General features: G+C 35.6%; 1 protein-coding gene across 5 annotated transcripts in view; it reads right to left on the reverse strand.

Moving 5' to 3' along the window:
- LRRC49 (leucine rich repeat containing 49) overlaps positions 1 to 20,524 on the reverse strand; it is a 157,681-nt gene that overhangs the window by 107,478 nt on the left and 29,679 nt on the right. For all 5 annotated transcript variants that reach the window (XM_010363664.2, XM_030929760.1, XM_030929759.1 and 2 more), the window contains one exon: positions 4,942 to 5,003. In XM_010363664.2, the coding sequence (XP_010361966.1) occupies positions 4,942 to 5,003 (62 nt within the window). The remainder of the gene's footprint in view (positions 1 to 4,941; positions 5,004 to 20,524) is intronic.

Raw genomic sequence — 20,524 nt, forward strand, 5'->3', positions numbered from 1 at the left:
TTTAGAATAATTTTTGCTTTTGATCTCTAAAAGGAAAAACAGCACTTTAATAAAGTAGCATTGAAATAAGATACAATGAAAAACTGTGGAAAAATTATTTTAGTATAAATGCTATGTTTCAAATAAAATAAATTTCGACCCAATAATTACATCAGCCCTGAGGATGGTCAAACAAATTGATCTTACCTCAATGTCTATTTTTCTGAAGTGGTAGAACATATCTGTCATTAGTTGTGAATATCTCTTTTCACCTATTTTCTGACTGAAAGAATTCAAAAGCTGTAGCTAGGCTTTACAGTCAGACCTACTAATGCACTACATGCCACCTTGTCATACTCGGAGGGGTTTACTGACAAAGAAGGAATAAAGCAGCATGGATGAAAACAAATGCCCCTATTTTTAAATCTTGTTTTTGTGCCCATTACATTATGCCCATCACATTTAGAAATATGCAATTAAATGTTTGTCTGAAGGTGAATCACACGTCAACCACTTGGTAAACCCCTCAAGAGGAGTTCAGTAGATAAATGGGTACTGATAATGAAATTTCCTTGACAAGCATGTAGTCATTTCTCAAATTTAAAACTTAGCAGATGGTCAGAAAATATCTGTCAATAGTTGATTTCCTCTGTTTAACTCAGTAAGAAGATTTGCATATCATTGGTTATCTGCTCACAAAGGAAAAGTAAAGGCATTCTAACAGTATGCTGCATACTAGAACTAAGGGAAATGAATTTCCGTCAAGCCAAAATAACATAAGTGACACGTGCAATCCTGGAAGGTACAGGAGTAAAATCTTATATCTCATCTACAGGAATACTATCTAACAACTTGAGCTCATAAAAAATATCCATATATTCTGAAGGTCAGTGAAATAATTTCCTCCTTAAAATATCAACCAGTACTAAATTAGACACCTGCAGGGCAGTTTAAGTTTTCCTAAATAGAAATAGATTCTTTTCTAGAAATATAATTGATATAGGGTGATTTATCAAGTTGAAATATAGCTTAAGAAAAATGCAAAGAGAATGATTTCCTGATAAAGGTAAAATTATAAACCATTTTCAGTAAAATTTTGAAAATAGCCTAGAGGATTATCTTGACTTGGAGAATAGTGAAGAAGGAAAAGTCACACCCCAAAGCGTGTGCTTCAGTGACCTTTAACCATACCATATGTACTAACAAAGGTCATTAGAGAACTTAAAACAGCATTCCTTCCTCAAAACAAAAAAAAAAAAAAAAAGAGAGAAAGAAACCTAGTTTAAAATTTTCAGTGACATCATAAAGAAAGAGCTGAGTCCAAACAACTTTGTCTTACTAAAGTAAGAAAAGAGGTATGAGAGGTCACCCTGGCAGAGAAGAGTATTTTATCAGTGACATAGGTTAGAAATTCCAGTACAAGGTGACAATAAAAAGCAACACTATTTTTGTCAGTTTTGTTGTTTTTAAATGCCTTACAGACAATGAACCTCCTTAATGTCTGTATCCTGGGGCACACCACACCCACCACCCTAACCCTGATACACCCCACCGCATAAATAAAAGGTTTAGTTTCTCTAGAAATTACGGTCAAGATCCTTACTGACAAATCAGTAAACTAACCTGGAATCCCAAAACAACTGCCAAGAGAACTTTGTTTTGCTTATGGCTTTAAACCTCACAGGTCCGTGCATTAAACACAGACTAAATGACCTAGTAATAACATAAAAAAGGACATACCAGAGTTCTTAGATCACACAGAAAACTATTTCTGTTTGAGGAATTAAATTATCCTTATAAATCTTTTTTTTTTTTTTTTTTTTGAGATGGAGTCTCGCTCTGTTGCCCAGGCTGGAGTGCAGTGGCACGATCTCGGCTCACTGCAACCTCCGCCTCCCGGGTTCACGTCATTCTCCTGCCTCAGCCTCCCAAGTAGCTGGGACTACAGGCGCCCGCCACCACGCCCAGCTAATTTTCTTATTGTATTTTTAGTAGAGACGGGGTTTCACCCTGTTAGCCAGGATGGTCTCGATCTCCTGACCTCGTGATCCGCCCGCATTGGCCTCCCAAAGTGCTGGGATTACAGGTGTGAGCCACTGGGCCCGGCCTCTCCTTATGAATCTTTTAAATACAGCTAGTAACACCTATACTAAGAACACATACATGCTAGATGCTGAAGAGGCTGTAGTGAGCAGTATAGACATATTCTTCTGCCTCTGTCAAGCTTACAGTCTAACAGAAGGGACAATATAAAATGAAAGTACAATAAACTCTAACACTGCAATAATAGTGGAAATATAGGAAGCTGTAAATGCATGTAGCAAGATCTCACAGAATTTTTCAAATTTTTTCATCTAACCCATAGTGAGAAACATATTTACATTGTAACCCAGTTTCCACATTGTCTATAGTAAAATAACATACATACATATGCATACATAGACATACCCATATATAATTAAGACTGGAAAATTTTTATGAAACAGTGTATGCTCTTAAAATGTGTGACAAATTCTGATATTTTCCATTCCATTTTAATTTACCTGGTTTTAAACCACTACATTGATCTTGGGATCCCTATATGGGTTTTGACCTGAAGTTAAAAAACACAGACCATTGGTATTTTTAAGTCAGCTGCATTTTTAAAATAAAGGTACAAATTCCTGAGCCCTACTTAAACTACTGAATTAGGGTCCATGATAGATAGGTCCCAGAAAGCTGGGACTGTAAAACCTGGCAACTCTATTGTGCCAGGATATAGAAGAACAATTGTGCCTTGAATATATACTGTAGCTATCACTACAGGTTATCTGACAGCCCAGCTATCTGAGATATCTGTATCTTGAGTAAAGTTCACAGAAATGTTTTCAAAGTTGCTCTCTCTGATTTTTCCCTCCTCAGATCTAATATATTCGCTATACCACCTCCTGGACCACAAGCATCAACAAAAACAGAGCAGGAAATGCACTATGCCTCAAAAGCAGATCTGCTGGAAATACTAGATGAAGGTATACTGTGAAAGTTATATAAAAACACAGAGAAAGCAATTACAGAGAGAATAAAAGCCTCAAAATTGTTGGCTCATTTCTATCTTTATTTTCTTGAGAAATCACACTTTTTAAAGAAAGTTATAAATACTAATCTCATTAATCTTAACTTTATTTTGCTGGGTGAGTGGAACTCCTTTCCAGGTTGGGAAGAAAGTTTTCCAGATACAGGCAACCAACACCAACTTCCTACAGAGGTAGGCATTTAGGAGTTCAGAAATTCAGATATCCTGGCGACCTGGGAACATCATAACCCCTATATAACCAAATTTACATCTCTCTTTAAATTACTCCCCATAAACAAGAAGCAAAAGAAGTAATGAGTTCCGCCACAGGTGGGGGGAATCTATAAGTTTGCAGTATCTTAAACAGAGAATATTTCACATACTGTAAAAATGAGAGACTATCTCTTCTCCAAAGAGTTGTTCATGATTTTTAGGAAGAAATTTCCTTAAAAAAAATGAGTGACACTTCCATTGCCATCGAAAAGAAATTCTACCTCCCCAACAAGACAGAATGGCACCTGGTATGTCACATTCAAAATACACTAAGAAGAATATGAAAGGTCTATCAAGGCCGGGCGCGGTGGCTCAATCCTGTAATCCCAGCACTTGGGAGGCCGAGACGGGCGGATCACGAGGTCAGCAGATCGAGACCATCCTGGCTAACACGGTGAAACCCCGTCTCTACTAAAAATGCAAAAAAACTAGCCGGGCGAGGTGGCGGGCGCCTGTAGTCCCAGCTACTCGGGAGGCTGAGGCAGGAGAATGGCATAAACCCGGGAGGCGGAGCTTGCAGTGAGCTGAGATCCCGCCACTGCACTCCAGTCCGGGCGACAGAGCGAGACTCCGCCTCAAAAAAAAAAAAAAAAAGAAAGAAAAAAGAAAAGTCTATCAAAAAACTTTAATATTTTTTCCCACAGAAGAGAAAAAAGAGAAAGAGTAACAGTATTTTCTTTAAAATAATGTCTATTTGCAAAGCTCACTGTCTTTAGATAATTTCTATCTTTTAGAGACATAGTACAGGATGATTGGGTTAAAACAAGTCTGATGGCAGACATGCAAAAAACATGCCAACAGACAACACACAAAAATTAAACTGGTTTTTAATACAGAAGCATAGACCTGGAGTTCAGAAAAAGATACGCTCTAAATCTTTTTATATATGTTTTTTACCCTCTTATAAAAGCAGATTCAAAGAACAGCCTTAAAGTGAAACTAAAGAACGGGGGGCATTAAAAAGCCCAGTTCAAACTAAGTGGCTCCTGGGAAGGAGGAGAAGGAAAGAATTAGAGAAAAAGTAGGGGCCCTTTTGCATTGAAAAGTCTTACTGTATGTCTCAGCTCCAATTCTAATGAGACATCATCACAATATAAAGGATAATATGCTTCAAATCATTAGAAAACTAAATGTATACATTTCTATATTCTAATCCACTGTCTCTTAGCAGCATTAATTTTAAGTAGAGATACTAAGCTAGAAGGCAGTTTGGCCTAATTAGCAAGTGGCTCAGTGACAAATATAGCCTGCTGTATTAAAATTGCTTAGTAGCTATACAAATTGCAGCTGATAATTTATGAAAGAAATTCTAATTCAACTGACCAGTGCTGTGAATGTCAAACAAAGGACAGCAAAATATATGTTGAAATTTCCATGTACTCATGTTTTACAAAAGGACAACTCTAAAGCATAATTAAATCAAAAGCACATGCTATATTAATTTCATCATCTTAGTATTACAGGCAAGAATACACACAAGAGCTTTGCTTTTCTACAAAGAACTTTGTCTTATCATTTTCTAATTTAAAATCTTCCATGCTAGTAAAATTCTCCAAGGTATTTCCAATCTTAATCTAAAGCGCTAGAGTCCATACAATCAAGTTATAATAAATGACAACTTGAGAGTTTCCACTTACCTAGATATATTGTTGAAGCTGAGAAAGAGATGTTGGAGGCAGGGCAAATTATCCACATCTCTCTGGAAGAAAACAGAAAGCAAAAATTAATCAGATGAAAGAAAAAAATACTATAAATACCTTCTTGCTAAGCTATTGAAATACATAATCATTTCTATTTACTGCAACATTGCTACCTCACTGATTTCTACTGGTCAGTGAGCTCCATTCTCCTCCATGGTCAGTGAGCTCCATTCTCCTCCACTGCAGATTAAATGGGAGGGTTTCAGTACATCCGCAGAACAAGCTGCACCACTCGCAAGGTAAAAAGCACTGAGGAGACAGAGAGAGATGCTGCCGCTAGCCTCTTTAAGCATGCTTTTGGGAAAGACGCCAAAATGCTACTTCAGCATTTCAACTGTAGCACAAATACAGTATGATCAAACATTTGTTAAAAAATCACTGTTAAAAAGAAGCTATTCAAAAGCCTTAACATTTAAATTTATACAGTTAGCCTTCTAAACAATAGTGAGAATTTTAAAGCTATTTCACTCACTATTCTGAAAACGTTGGAAATAAACCATCAGTTACAAATGAACCAATACACTAATGATTCCCCCAGAAACTAAAAGCAAATCATGGTAAGTGTCACTGAAGGGCACGGTAAGGGCAATTTCTCATCTAAGCTCATATCAGAGGTTCTTACAATAGGAAATCTACCCTGTTATATTTATGTACACCACTCCAAAAACACACCACTGCTGTTTAAATACAGTTAACCTTAACAAATATTGAATTGTTTAGGACCAAATTATTAAAAACAAAAACAAAAAATAAAGTAAAAGCTACCTAATCATGAAAAGACATAAAACTTCTGAAAAGATTTATATATAACGGAGTAACAGAATCTTACAGAAGCTTTGTAATTACCAAGTCTACAACCTTATTATTCGCCTAGAAAAGTGACCAGTTGAGGTTATTGCAGGGGAAGAATAAGGGTATGGTGGGAAGGTGGCCCAGGAGTACATACAGTCAGTCCCTACAGGCTGAGACAGGGAAAGATTCCAGTTATCCTGACTTCCAGTGCTCTGCTCCTTAAAGTATTACATACTGCCATGTCTCATATAAAATGTTTTTCAAGGGCAGCATCATTTGCAGTAATTCTCAGTTATATTAATTTGAATAATACAAAAATAAGCACATTTGACATGTTATTGTGACCAATATTTAAACCTAAATCAAAACTTGTTTTACTGTTTCCATAAATCTTTGTCTCTTTCTCCCCCTCCTTTTCTTCCCTCCATTTGAAAACTACCATTTCTAAGACCTGAGTAAGAGTTTAGGCAAGTGCATTAAAATTATTGACAAACCTAGCTTTTCCCAAAATGCTGTATTTTTTTGTTATTAAAAGAAAATATAAAAGTGATAGAATTAGGACAGAACCACTTTTTAATGGTTTTTCAGAGAGCAAAGGAAAAATGAACCTGCCTTGTTTTTCTACCTTCCCTATGTACTATTCTCCAAACTTCTCTCAACCCTTTAGACCCTAAACAGTGTAAAATCAATACAATAGTCCATGATCAAAACACTGGCTATGTATACCATTCGTTTGACATTATCATTCTCAGGCCCACTCCCACAAAGCCTATTCTGCAGATGTGAGATAATGATTTTTAGAGCTTTTCATGGCCAAGGAGTAAGTCTGCGGAAACAGGAGGGCAGCCAAATTTCCCTCAGTAGGTGATATACTTCAAATGTTGGCAAACTTTTAAAATCATCTCTTTCAGCTAATTCTCTCTGATATTCTCACAAATGGAGGAGGAGTGATAGACTAGTGGTATAGGGCTCATTTCACTCCAGGGCCCTAGTTTCCAAAGGAAATGGCAGCCTACCGTCTATCTGGTCTCTAGAAACATGAAGTCACAGCCAGACTGAAAACTCTCTCTGTAATCCTGGGGAAATCTCTTCTCCCAAATTCTTCCTGGAATCTACCTGATATATTTCTAGGCACAATCATTGTTACTGGCACTCAACCTGGAGAAACGGAGAGGCAGCAGCTTTTTAAAATACATTTTTTTTTTTTTTTGAGACGGGGCTGGAGTGCAGTGGCCAGATCTCAGCTCACTGCAAGCTCCGCCTCAGCCTCCGGAGCAGCTGGGACAACAGGCGCCCGCCATCTCGCCTGGCTAGTTTTTTGTATTTTTAGTAGAGACGGGGTTTCACCATGTTAGCCAGGATGGTCTCGATCTCCTGACCTCGTGATCCGCCCATCTCGGCCTCCCAAAGTGCTGGGATTACAGGCTTGAGCCACCGCGCCCGGCCTAAAATACATTTTAAATCCTTTGAATCAAGGCATCTCATTTATCTCATTTAAAAAATACATTTGTCCCTTTGAGCTCCAGCATGCCATCTTCAGAGATTATAAACACCTTCTAAGACATAACTTTTGTCAATTAAAATATAAAACTCAAATTCCATCAGGATATAATTTGTGAAAAAATTTTTTAAGTTTGATAAAATTATAATATAATTATTTAATCTTTGTTTATGAGATAAAATTTTACCACGTCTTTATCAAATTTTCAAAATCATTAAATGTCATTGCCTAGTAGAGTTATCAAAAATATAAAAATATTCACAAGTTGAAACATTAAAATACATAATTCAATTCTGTATATCCTCATAATCACTTACATAGATAGCTTTCCAGAACTTTAAAAAGCAAATAATTACCCACAATCATTTTTTGTTGTTCCAAATTTCATTTCTGTAAGAAAACATTAATTTTCTCCAAATTTTTAGCAATTCTGTGATACACTTTTGTAAAGAAATTCTAGCATTATAATAAACAAAAAGAAAACACCATATTTACCATATCAATTATCTATGTATACATTATTTACAGAAGAAAGACTCATTAAAAACTACTAGGGGATGGCTCCTCTAATATGAGAGAGTAAACAAAAGATGGGATATATATAAGATCGAGGAAGTACAATTCGTCATCCAGGAGAGGCAAAGAGAAATCCAACGATGAAATCTGTATAGCAGGGCTAAATGCAAGCAGGCCACATTAGACAGAGGACAGGAGGCTCTAGAAGGGTATCTCCAAGAGGTAAAAATGAAACATAGATCACCTGAAGTCTTTGCCCATACAGAGAGGAATTTTAGGGTTCTGTTGAAGAGTTTGGACATTAATTAATGATAGTTAAGCCCTAAATTGAGACAGTTCTTAATCTCAGGGAAAACAAAAGCTTAACATCATGGTCCAAGACTCACTTTGAAAACCTCACCTTGCTTTGTCAACCATCCTAATCTGTTCTATCATAAATGTATCCATTTTCATTAAGCTCCTGCACTGAAAGACCTATCCTAAACCAGAACCCCAAGAAATTTCAAACTAAATCTCCTGTCTTTGCCTTTGAAGATACAGCCAAGGCTATGTCAAGGCAGTGTGCTTTTACTCGCCAGTAATAAATTCTCCTTTGCTTTATCAACTAGTCATTCTGGTGGTACTCTGCAGGAGCCAGCACTCAATCTGCTTACCTAAAAATTATTTTGGAATGACAGGGAAAGTGGAAATGGGGGTTAGGGATAATGTAAGAAAGCCAAATTCTCAACTCTTTAAGAAAAAGTATTTATTTTACTGTCAAGCATTAAACACCCCTAACATTTCTTTTCTGGAGGTAACTATTTCAGCATCAGAGAACTATAACAAAGCAGCCAGAATGTTAACATACCTAAGATGAGAGGGAAAAAATGAAATAAAATGTTTACATGTAGGGGAATATTTATAGTTCATCTGTTATTAATTTCTTCATTATCTTAAATTTATTACTTTTAATAGAACGTAATACTGAAAATAGTATTCAAAACTTGTTTGAAGTAAAATTAAAAACTATTTCATGTACTTGGAAAATATAATCCTTTGAAAAATAGACAAAATTATTTACCACAAGATTATCTGAGAGGATTATAATTCTTTATTTTTCAAAAGAATACTGACTTGTTTTCTGAGAAAAATGCTTGTCCTACTCTGCTCAGGCACTGTTGTCCATATCCCTAAACTGCGCAAAAGAACTAAATGGCCAGGTGTGGTGGCTCACATCTGTAATCCCAGCACTTTGGGAGGCTGAGGCAGGTGAATCACCTGAAGTAAGGATTTCGAGACCAACCTGACCAATATGGTGAAACCCCATCTCTACTAAAAATAAAAAATTAGCCAGGCACGGTGGCTTGTGCCTGTAGTCCCAGCTACTCAGGAGGCTGAGACGGGAGAATTGTTTGAACCCGGGAGGCGGAGGTTGCAGTTAGTTGAGATCGCGCCTCTGTACTCCAGCCTGGGCGACAGAGCAAGACTCCATCTCAAAAAAAAAAAAAAAAGAATTAAATGATTCAGCAATCTGACCACGTGGGGAACATCTATCACTGGAGCTATTTTTAGAGCAGCTTCCTCTAGAGGAATAAGGAAGAAGAAAGGTGAACAGATAAGGATTTTGACATGCACCATGTAGGGCAAAGATGACTATAATAAAATCACAGCTACCCTCATTTTTACTATGTAGGCTTTCATATGAAACAAGTTAGAGTAAAAATATACAGAGGTAATTATTCTAACTTTGAGAGCTGTAAACAGATCCATTCACGAAGCATCAAACAAGCTTGGAAACAAAAAACAACAAAGTATTCCTTTTTATAAGAAGACTTATTAAATTAAATCCAAAATAACTATGTGCTTCACCCATCACTTTGTGACACAGACACATATTATATGAGGACTAATAGCTGCAAGCCATCATATGAAAACTCTAATCATATATATAAATGCCAATGAAAAAAGTCCATTACTTGGCTCTGTTATCCAAAGGCATTAATGTGCTTATCCAGTTTTTGTTCTTGTTTACTACCCATTACACAGCAATAGATATCAGTCAATTCAGCTACATCTTACTCTTCCAGTCTGATTTTCTTCTACACACTGTTTTAATACCCCAGAGCAAAAACTGAAAGGGAACTTAAAACCAGACCAGTAAGAAGGTACTGATACGCTAACTAATTAGGGAAATGTCCAGTCTTTATAATCTAGGAGAGCTAGATTTAACAGCTTTGAGGAAATCAACAAAAAGCTTCAATTTTATAACCATAGGCTTTCCCTCACTGGAATTTACAGTTCAAATTTACATCACAAACATCATCTAAAAAGACCCCTCATAAAAAACGGTACCTGGCATTCATGACCCTAACACTCCTGGCAAAACTGTCTGGAAAGACACGAATTCAACTCAGGCTTTGCAACATCCTGACTATTCCAAACTACTAAACTATAAAGAAAAAATTACCATGAGTAACAGTCAGTAGAACTTTCAGGCAACAGATGTGGAAATGCCAAAAAATTAAGAAAATATAGTAACTTGATAAAGACTATGGAATATTTATTTTTAAATTTATAAGAGCAATCAAAGAAATGAAAAACAAGAAAAAATAAGGTACATATATGCCTCGTTTAATCATGCTTTGCAGATATTGTGCTTTTTTAAAATTTTACACATTGAAGGTTTGTGGCAATCCTGTATCAACCAAGTCTATCAGTGCCATTTTTCCAACAGCATGTGCTCACTTCACATGTCACATTTTGGTAGTTCTCACAATATTTCAAGTTTTATTATTATTATTATATTAGTTATGATTATCCATGATCAGTGATCTATGATATTACTATTGTAATTGTTTTGGGGCACTACAAACTGTGCCCATAGAAGGTGGCAAACTTAATCCAAATGTGTCTTCTGACTGCTCCACTCACTGGCACTTCCCCCATGTCTCTCCCTCTCCTTGGGCCTACCTTTGCCTTGAGGCACAACAATATTAAAACTAGGCCAATTAATAAACCCTACAATGGTCTTTAAGTGTTCAAGTGATAAAACGAGTCCCAAGTCTCTCACTTTAAATCAAAAGCTAGAAATGGTTAAGCTCAGTGAGAAAGGCATGTCGAAAGCTGAGATAGGCTGAAAACCAGGCCTCTTTCGCCAGTTAGCCAAGTTGTGAATGCAAAGGAAAAGTTCTTGGAGAAAATCAAAAGTGCTACTCTAGTGGAACACACAACTAATAAATAAAAACAACAGGAAGAAAGTTTGAATGCTCTGGAAGGATCAAACCAGCAACAATATTCTCTTAAGCCAAAGCCTAATCCAGAACAAGGCCTTAACTCTCAACAATTCTAAAAAGGCTGAGAGAAATGAGGAAGCTGCAGAAGAAAAGCTGGAAACTAGCAATGGTTGGTTCATGAGGTTTAAGGACAGAAGTCATCTCAATAACATAAAAGGGCAAGGTGAAGTAGCAGCAAGTGCTGATGTCAAAGCTGCAGCAAGTTACCTAGAAGATCCAGCTAAGATACCTGATGAAGGTGGCTACCCTAAACAACAGATTTTCAATATAGATGAAACAACCTTCTATTGGAAGAAGATGCCATCTAGGACTTTCATAGATGGAGAGGCGAAGTCAGTAACTAACTTCAAAGCTTCAAAAGACATGCTGACTCTCTCGTTAGGAGCTAACAAAGTTGTTGACATTAAGATGAAGCCAATGATCCTCTGCCATTGCAAAAATACCATGGCCCTTAAGAAATGTGCTAAATCTACTGTGTTTGTGCTCTATAAACAGAATAACAAAGTTGTATGCTGATGACAGTATTTCTGTCTGCAGCATGGTTTACTGAATATTTTAAGCCCACCACTGAGATCTGTTCAGGAAAAAATTTTCCTTTCAAAATATTACTGCTCATTAACAAAGCACCTGGTCACCCAAGAGCCCTGATGGAGATATACAAGGAAATTAATATTGTTTTCATACTTGCTAACACAACATCCATTCTGCAGTCCATGGAGCAAGGAGTAATATCAACTTTCAAGGATTATTATTTAAGATATACATTTCATAATGCTTTAGCTGCCTTAAATAATGATTCCTCTACTGGATCCGGGCAAAGTAGATTGAAAACTTTCCAGAAAGAATTGACCATTCTAGATGCCATTAAGAACATTCATGATTCATGGGAGGAGGTTAAAATATCAACATTAACAGGAGTTTGGAAGAAGTTGATCCCAACCCTCATGGATGACTTTGAGGGGTTCAAGACTTCAGTGGAGGAAGGAACTGCAGATGTGGTAGAACGGGCAAAAGAACTAGAACGGAAAGTGGAGCCTAAAGATGTGACTGAATCGCTGCAATCTCATGACCAAACTTGAATAGATGAAGAGTGACTTCTTATGGATGAGGAAAGAAAATCGTTTCTTAAGATGGAAACTGTTCCTAGTGAAAAGATGCTATGAACATTGCTGAAATGACAACAAACAATTTAGAATATCACATTAACTTAGTTGATAAAGCACCAGCAGAGTTTGAGAGGATGGATTTCAATTCCAAAAGAAGTCTTACTGTAAGTAAAATGCTATCAGACAGTATCTCATGCTACAGAGAAATCTTTCATGAAAAGAAGGGTCAATGAGGCAAACTTCACTGTTGTCTGATTTTTACGCCACAGTCATCCCAACCTTCAGCAACCACCACCTTGATCTGTCAGCAGCCATTAACATCATGGCAAGACCCTCCCTCCACCGCAAAAAGATTACAACTTGCTGAAAGATCAGATGATCATTAGTACTTTTTAGTACTAAAGTATTTTTGAATTAAGGTATGTACATTGTTTTTAAAGACATAATGCTATAGCACATTTAATAGACTACAGTATAGAGTAAACATAACTTTTATATGCACTGGGAAACTAAAAACTTCATATAACTCACTTTATTCCTACATTTGCTTTATTGTGGTGGTCTGGAACCGAACCCATAGTATCTCTAAGGTATGCCTACATTAGAAATAAATAAATCTGGGCATTTATGAAAAAAATTCATGTAGAACTTCTACAAAGAAAAAACTATGATCATTTTTAAAAACTCAATAGATGGACTAAAAATCAAATTAGACAACTTGAGGATAAAGTCAGTGAATTCAAAGGTAGAACCAGATAAGTGATAAGAAAAATGAAGCAGAGAAAAATAAGAATGATGAAAATTATAGAGAGATTAGGAAACAAAGAATAGAATGAAAAAGTCCATACTATATCTAGTAGGTGTTTAAGAAGTAGAACGAGAGAAAATGGAAGTGCAATATTTGAAAATATAAAGACTCAGAATGTTCCCATAATAAATGAAAGATATGTGCCAGGTGCGGGGGGCTCATGCCTGTAATCCCAACACTTTGGGAGGCTGAGGCAGGTGGATCATTTGAGATCAGGAGTTCGAGACCAGCCTGACCAACATGGTGAAACCCCATTTCTACTAAAAATACAAAATTAGCCGGGCATGGTGGTGCACATCTGTAATCCCAGCTACTCAGGAGGCTGAGGCAGGAGAATGGCTTGAACCCGGGAGGTGGAGCTTGCAGTGAGCCAAGATCACACCCTTGTACTCCAGCACAGGCAACAAGAGTGAAACTCTGTTTCAAAAAGAATAAATAAAAGAAAATAAATAAATAAATAAATGTTACAAATCTGCAGATTTAGGAAACACAAATATTAGGTATGCTAATAAAATTACCACATTTTATTAAATCTAACATTATCTTACAACTATTTTATTCAGCACTTGGGGAAAATATAATTAACTTATAGTAGAATAATATATCACTTAAAATTTGTATTTATTACTGAAAAAAACTCTTTTAGATTTACTTAACCAGATTTTTTTTTACTGAATATCATTTTTATGCATACATAAGAAGTAAGTTACACAAAATAAAGTTGAACTTCTAAAATATCTCCACTTACTATATAGATGTGGTAGAAAGGGCAAAAGAACTAGAACTAAAAGTGGAGCCTAAAGATGTGATTGGATCTGGTATATAGTAAGTAGACAAATAGATGGAACAGAATAGAGGGTCCAGAAAAAAGATCCATTTGATTAGTACTAGATTTCAGCAAAGACAACAACAATTTAATTCAGTGGGGAAAGCAAGTTTTCTTAAATAAAAGGTAATGAAGAAAATAGATATTCCTATGTGGGAAAAATGAACTATAATCCCCTACCTCACAGCATACACAAACTTAATCAAAAATGAATTACAGGCTGGGCATGGTGGTTCATGCCTGTAAACTCTGCCACTGTAAGAGGCCAAGATGGGAGGATCACTTGAGCCCAGGTGTTCGAGACCAGCCTAGGCAACATGACAACTTTTTAACTCTACAAAAAGTTAAAAAATTAGCCAGGTGTGGTGGCCTGTGCCTGTAGTCCCAGCTACATGGAAGGCTGAGGTGGGAGGATTGCTTCAGCCCAGGTGGTCAAGGCTGCAGTGTGCTATGTTCGAGTCACTGCACTCCAACCTGGGCAACAGAGTGAAATTCTGTCTCAAATAAATAAACAAACAAATGAAAATAAAAATGAATCACATACCTAAATAGAAAGGTAAAACTATAAACCTTCTGGAGGAAAATGTAGATGAACATAGTCATGATATTGGGATAGGCAAAGATTTCTCAGACTGGACACAAAAGATAAAAACAACTAAAAACAATAAATTGATAAACTGAGCTTCACTAAAATTAGAAGTTTCTACATCAAAAACACTGTTAAGAGAGTAAAAAGGCAAGCCATGGAGAAAATACACACTCTCTCTCTACACGTATATATCTCAAACAAAGGACCTGAATCTAGAATGATAAAAAGATAACCTAATTTTTTCAAACAGGTAACAAATTTGAACTGATACTTCATAAAAGATGAAAAGAAGCTTGAAAAGATGTACAGCATCATTAGTTATAAAGAAAATGCAAATTAAAAGAACAATGAGAATCATAGAATTGCTAAAATTATAAAGACTGACAAACTTTGGCAAGGATATTGAGCAATGAGAACTCTCTATTGCTACTGGGAGTATAAAATGGTATAATCACTTCATAAAACTGGTAATTTCAAATAAATTTAGACACCCACCTAAATTTATGACTCATGCCTGTAATTCCAGCACTTTGGGAGACTAAGGCAGGAGGATCAGTTGAGCCCAGGAGTTCAAAACGAGCCTGGGCAACATAATGAGAACCTACCTCTAAATAAATAAATAATTGTTTAAAAGTGCAAGAATATCCACAGCAGCTTTATTTGTAAGAATCAAAAATTGGAAATAACCAATGTGTCTGTGAACAGAAAAATGAATAAGCAAATTGTATGATATTTCTACAATGGAATACAGCTCAGTAATTTTTTAAACTACTGTTATGCACAACAACATGGATGAATATTAAGACATGTTGAATATACAAAAGAGTACATAATCTTTATATATGTGCTGTTCAAAAACAGGCAAAATTAATCCACAGGGATAGAAGTCAGAATATCTGTGGGGCAGGGGAGGGTACTGACTAGAAAGAGGCACAAGGGAACTTTTTGAGGTGATAGAAATATTTTATATTTTGATCTGAGTGACAGTCACATGCAATTACTCAGATTAAATAGAAGTTATTGAACTGTACAGTTGATTGTGTATTTTATTGTACCTAAATTATCCCTCAATAAAGTACAGCGGAAAAGTCTTCATATTTGGATTTAAACTTCTCAATCACTTTTCAACTAATAATGTCCATGCTTTTCACACAATATTGTCTTCTATGCCATTAAGAACATTGATGATGCAGTATATCCTAAAAGTGTCTTCCATTATTGTCTATGGGATTTTCTTCCAAATACTGATACCCATTCTATATGTTTTGATTTTGTAAGATAAGGAAAGCACCAACATGAATTGTTCACACAGCTTCTTGTTATTTTGAAATTTCTTTCATCTATTCCAAGGGGTTTCCTCAATTTATTCTGCCTTCAGTTGCGCTGCTTGATACATGATAGGCAATCTCTCTGAATCTATCTCAGTAACAAATGTAATACAGCTTCAACAATACATGGTTATCTTCCTTTTAAAGTATTTGATTGTTAATTAGCAAGAGAAGGTAGAATCGGGGCCATTCTTCCAATGAAAAATAATTTTTCTCATTAATATTAAACTTAATGTCTTTGCTGCTCTATTTCCATAGCTTTTTGAATAGAATGTTTCATTTCAATGCCAAATCATGGTGTAATATTTTAAAATGCATTTTGAACAGTGACAAAACTCAAAACATATAGTACCAACAACTGAAATGACAATAGTATAAATAGCTTTAACCAAGTCCACATACATTTAAGCAATGAAATTGCTGTAGCCTGTATAACACTGATTTAAGCATGCTATAGATTGTAAGACATATCTAGATTTCAGAGTTGTTGGAATATGGAAAATGTGTGTTTCAAATTAATAAAATAAGATAGTTTCACACCTAAACATATCATAGTAAATCTGAAGGACTTCAAAAAGAAATCTTACAATCCTAAAGGCAACCAGAGGAAGGAAAAGAAGATACCCTACACACACACACAAATGGTAGTAGACATTTTAATGACAATAACAGAAGCTCAAAGACAATGGAATATGATATTCAAACATCTGGGAAAAAATAACTGTCAATCAAGTCAAATCATCAATCATGAATAAAAGCAAAATAAACTCTTTTTTTTTTTTTTTTTTGAGACGGAGTCTTGCTCTGTCACCCAGGCTGGAGTGCGGTGGCCGGATCTCAGCTCACTGCAAGCTCCGCCTCCTGGGTTTACGCCATTCTCCTGCCTCAGCCTCCCGAGTAGCTGGGACTACAGGCGCCCGCCGCCTCACCCAGCTAGTTTTTTGTATTTTTAGTAGAGACGGGGTTTCACCATGTTAGCCAGGATGGTCTCGATCTCCTGACCTCGTGATCCGCCTGTTTCGGCCTCCCAAAGTGCTGGGATTACAGGCTTGAGCCACCGCGCCCGGCCAATAAACTCATTTTTTAATAAACAAAAACCAAGAGACTTCAGAGTTATCTTAAATAAACTTTTTCTAAATGATATATTTTGGGAAGAAGGATAGACAGAGATGCAGAAAGGAGTGGTGAACCCAAACAAGCATGTGAGTGAATCCAAATAAGCACTGACTGGAAACAATAGCAATTAAAATGTCTAATTTGGGGGTTAAAAGAATAAAAAGAAAATACTAGGCAACAAAAACATGTAAAATGGAAAGGTTACTGTATTAAATGACTCTAAGGTCCTTATCTGATAAGAGGGTAGAGATGTATATTAACTCTGTGATTTAAGTGAAGTGTATATTTTAAAATGCTAAGAGTAACCATTAAAGTGAATGAGAAAGAACAGAGAGAACCAGAGAGTCTCTGGTTATGACAGATTCTCAGATTATATGTTTAAAAAGGAGGCTATGCATTCTTTATAAGAAAAAGGTTGGAAGTTAAAGAATACATACTTGATATACACTGGGAAAAAAACTCAGCATCTTTTCTCTGATATTCCTGCCATACTCTTCACAAATGTCAACGTCATGAAATACATAAAAAGACTCTTCCAGATTAAAGAAGACTAAGGAGATATAACAATTGAATGCAATGCATGTCTTGTATTTTCTTTTGCTATAAAGGACATTATTGGGACAAATGGCAAAATCCAAATGAGGTCTATAGATTAGATAAATGGCATCATATCAATGTTAATTTCCTGAGTTTGATAGTGGTACTATTGTTATAAGACAATTTCTTGTTTTTAGGAAATACATACAGAAGTATGTGGCAATAAAGAGGCATTATGCCAGCAACTTACTCTTAAATGGTTGAAGAAAAGTATATATTAACTGATATACAGATAAGGAAGAAGGGAGAAAGTAAGCAAGAGAGAAGATAAAGCAGATGTAGCAAAATGTTATCATTTAGAGAATCTGGGTGCATTTTGTACTGGGAATTCTTTATCCTATTATTACAACATTTTCTGAAACTATATCAAATTAAAAATTTTTCTTAAAAGGTTAGGAAATAAAAAAGATATACCAAGGAAAAATAACCAGAAAAGCCTGGTATTAACATTAAATAAACATTAAGGTAATAAGTATTATTAGTGTCCTGTTGTATACCAACTACCTAGAACAATGCCTGGCATATAGCCCATACTCGTAAAATACTTGCTTAATTAAGGAGTGAATAATAAAGAGAGTTAATACATAACAATAAAAGCAACAATTACCAAGAAGATATATTAATTTTAAACTTGTATGCTTCTAGAAACATAGCTTCAAAATACTGACAAATAGTAGACAAATATATTGACAGTGAGCATCAACTATAGATACTGACCACATACCAGGCAATAAATAAGTAAATAAAAACCTCAGTAAACTTTAAAGTACCAATTACACATAATCTACATTTACTGGTCACAATGCAATTAAATTAGAAAAGAATGACCACAGAATAAAAAATCCATACATTTCAAAATGTTAAGGTGTACTTCCAAATAACACATGGATCAAAAAAGAAATCGCAATGAAACATAGAACTTAGAAAATGCTTAGAACTAAACAATAAGAAAAATACTAAATTTCAAGACTTAATAGAAGAAGCTGAAGTGATTTTTAGAGAGAAATTTATAGGCTTAAATGCTTTTATGAGAAAATTTAAAAGACTGAAAACTAATGTACAAAATATCCAACACAAAACTTGAGAAAGAAACATAAAATAAAGGACATATACAATTGTTGGTAATATTAGTTCCTATTATTTTGGGGATATCTGAAATGTTTCAGGATTTTTTTTAGTTTTATTAATTTTTTGCTTTAAATTTTTTTATTATTAATTTTAATAATAAAAAATTTTTGTGGGTACATAGTAGGTATAGGTATTTATAGGGTACATGAGATGTTTTGATAGAGGCATGCAATGTGTAATAAGCACATCATGGACAATGGGGTATCCATCCCCTCAAGCATTTATCTTTTGAATTACCAACAATCCACTTACATTATTTTAAAATATACAATTATTATTGACTATAGTCACCCTATTGTGCAATAAAATGGTAGGTTTTATTCATTCTTTCTATTTTTTTTTACCCATTAACCACCTCCACCTCCCCTCAACACCCCACTACCCTTCTCAGCCTCTGATAACCATCCTCCTACTCTCTATGTCTATGAGTTCAATTGATTTGATTTTTAGATCCCACAAATAAGTGATAACATGCGATCTGTGTCTTTCCATTCCTGGCTTATTTTGCTTAACATGATCTCCAGTTCATTCATATTGTGGCAAATAACTGGATCTCATCCTTTTTTATGGCTGATTACTACTCCACTGTGTATATGTACCACATTTTCTTTATCCATTCATCTGTTGATGGACACTTAGGTTGTTCCCAAATCTTAGCTATTGCAAACAGTGCTGCAACAAACATAGGAGTGCAGATATCTCTTCCATATACTGACTTCCTTTCTTTTGGGAATATACCCAACACTAGGACTGCTGGATCGTATGGTAGCTCAATTTTTAGTTTTCTTAGAAACCTCTAAACTGTTTTCCACAGTGGTTGTACTAATTTACATTCCCACCAACAATATACAAGGGTTCCCTTTTCTCCACATTCCTGCCAGCATTTGCTATTGCCTGTCTTTTGGATATAAGACACTTCATAATTTTTAAAGAGAAAGATGCCATACAAACTAAAAATATTTGGTTTGAAATTTATAAAATTTCAAAAACAAAGATTGGTAAATAAACAAGCAATAACTTTTCTACATCAAAAACATCACAGAACGTTTCTCTTCAAGAAGGCAAGTAGGTTGCATTTGTTTCACCTTCTTTCCAAGATTCAATGGGTGAAGCAATAAAAATACGCACAAATGAGAACATTCATGAAAATCCTAACAAAAGAGTTATCATTAACTGACCAACACTTCGGATGAATTTCAGGCAATTGAAAAGCTGATGGAATCTTACTGGAGATAGCCCTGAGCAGGAAGAACTGCAGCTCAAAACTGCAAGAGAGATGTTGTACTCAAAGGCAGCAATTCTTTCTGACTGAATGCCATCTTACTCCATGCTGGGTCAGTGCACACAATGAACAAGCATGGACTACGGTGAACTGTGCTGAATCAAGTAGGTGTATAATTAAAGATCTGTCTACTCAACAGCTATTTTTAGAATACCAACAAACTCACCCACTCCCACTCCTGTCATGAATATAAACATGTACAGAGCAGCTGGCTGAAGAAATCCTCAGCTAGAGCCTAAGGAACTGTTCTCCAAACAAAATAGAGTATTTGTCAAAAAAGGATGGAAAGTGTGGGTGTTTTATCTATAGAGATGATTAACTACCTCTACATAAGAATCAGAGGGAAAAAAGAAATGGCAGTTTCACCTGGCACAAATGAAAACAAAGTCTTTCTACCCCTGAAAGTAAAGTCTTATTTTGGCAGTCACTGAGTGAGTCTGCCTTTTCCCTTTCACTTACCCTAAAAGGAAATTAACAAATGTGTGGGATTCAAGAACTTACACAAATCTAGCGATCATTCTAGAGCAAGATCTTATGGTTAAAAAGATCTACTCAACTGTATAGGATACCCAGATACTCCTTAACATGGTCCTTCATTTAAAGATTACCAGCTACTGAGGAAAATCAAAACCATGAAAGAAAAAAAAGCAAAAAGAGTA

The sequence above is a fragment of the Rhinopithecus roxellana genome, chromosome 5, assembly GCF_007565055.1.
Source record: "Rhinopithecus roxellana isolate Shanxi Qingling chromosome 5, ASM756505v1, whole genome shotgun sequence".
NCBI lineage: Eukaryota > Metazoa > Chordata > Mammalia > Primates > Cercopithecidae > Rhinopithecus > Rhinopithecus roxellana.